This window comes from Aptenodytes forsteri, unplaced genomic scaffold, assembly GCF_000699145.1.
Source record: "Aptenodytes forsteri isolate BGI_AS27 unplaced genomic scaffold, ASM69914v1 Scaffold426, whole genome shotgun sequence".
NCBI classification, from domain to species: domain Eukaryota; kingdom Metazoa; phylum Chordata; class Aves; order Sphenisciformes; family Spheniscidae; genus Aptenodytes; species Aptenodytes forsteri.
This window is the reverse complement of record NW_008794010.1, coordinates 130186-134530: the sequence shown is the minus strand read 5'-3', so window position 1 is coordinate 134530 and position 4345 is coordinate 130186. Positions and strand designations below refer to the sequence as shown.

At 49.0% G+C, this 4345-nt stretch overlaps 1 protein-coding gene across 1 annotated transcript in view; it reads right to left on the bottom strand.

The window, feature by feature from the left end:
• Positions 1 to 246: 246 nt before the first annotated feature.
• The window catches only part of RPSA (ribosomal protein SA), a 7602-nt gene continuing 3503 nt past the window's right edge, over positions 247 to 4345 (bottom strand). Inside the window, exons 2-7 of the mRNA XM_009290163.1 lie at positions 4112 to 4280; positions 3460 to 3578; positions 1912 to 2157; positions 889 to 1017; positions 487 to 655; positions 247 to 391 (exon numbers count right to left, since the gene is read on the bottom strand). Of these exons, the coding sequence (XP_009288438.1) occupies positions 297 to 391; positions 487 to 655; positions 889 to 1017; positions 1912 to 2157; positions 3460 to 3578; positions 4112 to 4244 (891 nt within the window). The 5' untranslated portion in view covers positions 4245 to 4280 and the 3' untranslated portion in view covers positions 247 to 296. The remainder of the gene's footprint in view (positions 392 to 486; positions 656 to 888; positions 1018 to 1911; positions 2158 to 3459; positions 3579 to 4111; positions 4281 to 4345) is intronic.

Here is a 4345-nt window from a genome sequence, read left to right as displayed (position 1 = left end):
GGCCAACAGGCAGCCGCCGCGTCACCAGGGGGCGTGGAGCCAGGGAAGGCGGGAAACGGGAACCCCGCCCTGGGCACGGGTGCCGTAACCCGCTGGGGAAGGTGGGCAGGGCCCGCAACCCCCAGCTCCGTGGAACAGGGTGAAACAGCAGTTTACAGACCCTCCCAGCCTCGGCCAAGGACTGTGCCCCATGCCACCCACGCATTTCACCTGCCAACAAGTTTAAAAAGAGCAGTACCAAGCACGGCGTGTATTAAACCAGTCTTTATTTCGCTCACAGTATAGCAGGACCAAAGTTAAGACCACTCGGTGGCGGTGCCAACCCACTCAGTAGCCTGGGCTGTGGGGGCTGCTGACCAGTCCTCGGTGGCAGGCTGGGCGCTCCAGTCCTCTGCAATTACAAAGACAAGAACGCTTAGTGCACCCCAGCTCTTCACCCCCACTGCAACACACACCCCACTTCCCAGACATCCCCCCCGAACCGACCTGTGGGGAACTGCTGGATGGGCACAGACGGGACCTGCACTCCCTCAGACCAATCTGCAACCTCGGGCTGAGGAGGAGCAGTGAACTCGGGAGCCGGGGCCGTCCATTCGGTCTGGAACTCCTCCTTCGTAACTGCTTTCTCAGCAGCAGCCTGCTCCTCCTTTTCGATCTGCAATGGAAGAGCATAGCCCAAGTCTTCCAGAAACACCTCACCACCCTCACTATCACATACATACCAGGCAACAGGCACCAACAACAGGCAAGACTAACCACCACCTTAAGTGTGAAGTGCAGTGATTATATTGGCAAAACCTGTCCTCAACAGCAGGCACACAGGACCACGGGGCAGGAGCACAAGCAGGGCATCTCACACAGCCACACTTCCTTCCACGGGTCTCCTACCTCCTCGGGATCCCTGTAGAAGTACAGGTCAGGCATGACTTCCCATGGGTGCTCACGGGAGATGGTGCCACGCATGCGCAGGACCTCCCGAGCCAGCATCCACCACATCAGGCCCACTGAATGGGCTCCCTGGAACAGAAGAAACTGTGTAAGATTTCCTGTAAAGCTAAACCTTTGAAAACACCTTTTTTCTTTAAAAGAGCGAAAGACTGATTTGCACTTCATCCAAGGTTCTTGCTTGGCAAGAGAAAGGCATTACTTGCTAATGCCCAGACTATGTACTTGGACTCAGGGAAGGGCAACTTTTTGAGTTCCCAGTGACATTTTCACGTCTCTGCAAAAATCGCAGTGCACTTCAATCGCCAGCATCTGAATTTGCTGTATACAGCATAGCCTGAAGCGATTCTCCTGCTACGGAGTTTCATATTGCTCACTACCCCACATGAATCTTGTCAAAAAGACAGGGATTATGCTTGTCACATATGCAAGAATGAAGAAATAGAAAACTTGACCAAATGAGCAGTCTTACACACATGCTCAGATTTGGCTTACAGTAGTTGTGGTGAATGACAACATCTAGAGATCAAAGATAGTTTCCCATCTCCCTAGACTTTACCCTTCAGGTGATTTCTGGCAAGGAACGTTTCAGAACAGTTTCTTCATCAGTTCACTTCATCTTTCATTCATATTCATAAACTGTGGCAAGAACGACTATCAAACTCCACTCATTGGGCCACAAAGACCCTCATGGCACCAGCGAAAAGTCCTGCCAGGTTACTATAGCACACGTCCTACACTTGAGAGTTCCTTGGCCAGAAACTGGCCTCAGCTCCAAGCTCCAACTGTGTGCAGCTCACCTCCTCCTCCCCACCTGCCTGCTAGCTTGCAAGAGGCCTTAATTAGCTCGTCGCCCCGGGAGACATGCGAGATACAAGCCAACCCTCCCCTGCAGAAAGCATCCATCTTGCAACCTAGGGCATGGTCTGGAGGAAGCAGCTTTGAATGCTACAACAAAGCCGTTACCTTATTGTTGCAGGGAATAGCAATATCCACATAGCGCAGCGGGGAGTCGGTGTTGCACAGCGCAATGGTGGGGATGTTGACGTAAGATGCCTCTGTCAGTGGCTGATGATCAGCCCGGGGGTCCGTAACAACCAGGAGTCGTGGCTCACGGAAGGCCGCTTGGATCTGATTTGTGAAGGTACCGGGGGTGAAACGTCCAGCAATAGGAGTAGCCCCAGTAGCAGCAGCAAACTTCAGAACAGCACGCTGCAAAATGGACCACAGCAAAGGTGAAGCAGGAAAACTGCATTTCCACCAAGTCGCCCAGGTATGCTGTCAGTGAACACGCATGAAATTTACTTGAACAGTATGTTTCAATTCCTGTGAAATCGGGGCTCACCAACAGCTCTGCATTCAGACTGAGAGAAAATAAAAATGCTTTTAAAAATAGCTACACCAACACCAGGAGTTAAAAAGATCACATCCACCAGCAAAGCAAGAAGTCAGGATACAGGAAAAACACCCTTTTTTTTCCTGAACTTAGTTGCAAGCTCTACTCCAAAGTCTCACAATCAAATCACGAAAGGGGGGATAAAACAAACAGCTTATGAAAAAAGCAAAGCCAATTTTCTGCCATTATTTCTACATCCTCCCATTATCCAGTAGCTATTCAGGAACTACAGGAAAAGCTCAGTAGTGAATATACATAAACTGTAGCTGTGTCCATTAAAATTGCAGCTGGCAGTTCTTACTCACTTGCAACAGCTTTCAACTTCTCAGGCATGTGGCAAGGCCTGCTATCAAACTCCATTCATAGAGGGAGCTCCTCTCCTGGTGTTAGCGAAAACCCTGCCATCCCATTTGCTGTAGCACACTTCCGACACTTGAGAGCTCATCGGCCAGAAACTGACCTCAGCATCAAGCTTTAACAGTGTGCAGGTCAAGTCCATAAGAACCCAAGCTTTTCCTTTGTAAATCCACCCCATGTCATTCATAATCTTCCTGTATGTTTGTGGCACCACCTGCATTACTCCAAAGAAACTAAGCTCACAGATATACCTCAGTGGCTAATCAGATTTCATTTAAAGGTTGTGTCCCCTTCTATGACAGATTTTTTTGCTAAAAATCTAGAGAAGAAATTAAAAATATACTAGTTACTATACCTTGTTCAATAACAGAGCAAATTATTTATTTGAAAACTTTTTTATCAGGCGCTTATTATCCCCAAAAAGCAGTGCCAATGACTCACAGAATTACTGGGGGTGGAGGGGGGGGGCAGCAGGGAACTGACCACAAATATGCCAGAAATCCAACAGAAAGTACCCAAAGGATATGAAAGAAAAACAAGTTATCAAACGTCCTGAAACTACAGAAATGGGGGGTGGGTTTCAACTGATCTCTTCTAAGCTGCAAGTGCAACACAAGAAACATGCTTCCAAAAAAGTGTTCCTAGAGCCAAAATTCATGTTACTCCCTTTTATCGTCAAGCTGCCACTGGCAGGCAACAATGCATGGCAAGAGAGTCCTGCTCCCAAGACTGCAGGCCTCATGGCCAACAAGTGTCCATACCTGTCCAGTATTTCTAGAAGAAATGACGCTCACATCAGCTGGGTTCTCAATGGCAACAATGGCACGGGCTGCCAGGAGGAGTTTTTCCCAGGTCCTCTTCAGATTGATGATGTAAATACCTATTGGTGACAAAAGGCTTTAGAGCAACCAGCAAATACAAGATCCTAAAACAGGATAGCACTCTTCTGCCATTAAACATTGTCACATGGCTGTGGTTACTCCAAAATTCTAGCTGGTGAAAATCTATTCCAAGGAAAACCCTCCCATATTGTTTTAATGTAGCACACTTCCAGCACCTATCAGCATGAACCAGGGCCTGGTACGAGCGTCAATCTTTTAATAGGGTGCAGCTCAGATTGAAGAACAATGCAAACCAGCAGAAATCACTACTAAGACATTAAAACCATTTTGTTACTATAGTCAAGAACTAGCAGAAGTTCCCAAATCCAGCTGTGATTGATTTACCAAGTTCTGAAATCCTTACTTCGTCCCACTTCCCCGAGTAACATGATTCAATCACTAAAGACGTCTGCACCTTTCAGGCCATGGAGAAACTGCTAGAGAGCTCAAGCATTAGCACTCCCCTGCTTTCCTCAGCCGTGCCTGCAAGATCCCTGCTGCCCACCCAGGGCCATCCATCCCTCGGGTTTACCATCGCTTTTCCTTTTGTAGATATACTGCTCCATCTGGAAGTCAAGGTTGGTGCCTCCCAGGTGGGTCCCGGCAGCGAGGAATTTGAGGACATCCTCCTCCTTCATCTGCAGGACATCGAGACCTCCGGACATTGTGGGGGTTTCCCTTTGGAAGCGACGACAGGGAACCTGCGGGCACAAGCACCCGGCTCAGCCACGCGGGGACTCCCACCTCCCTCCGCCCCACGAGGACC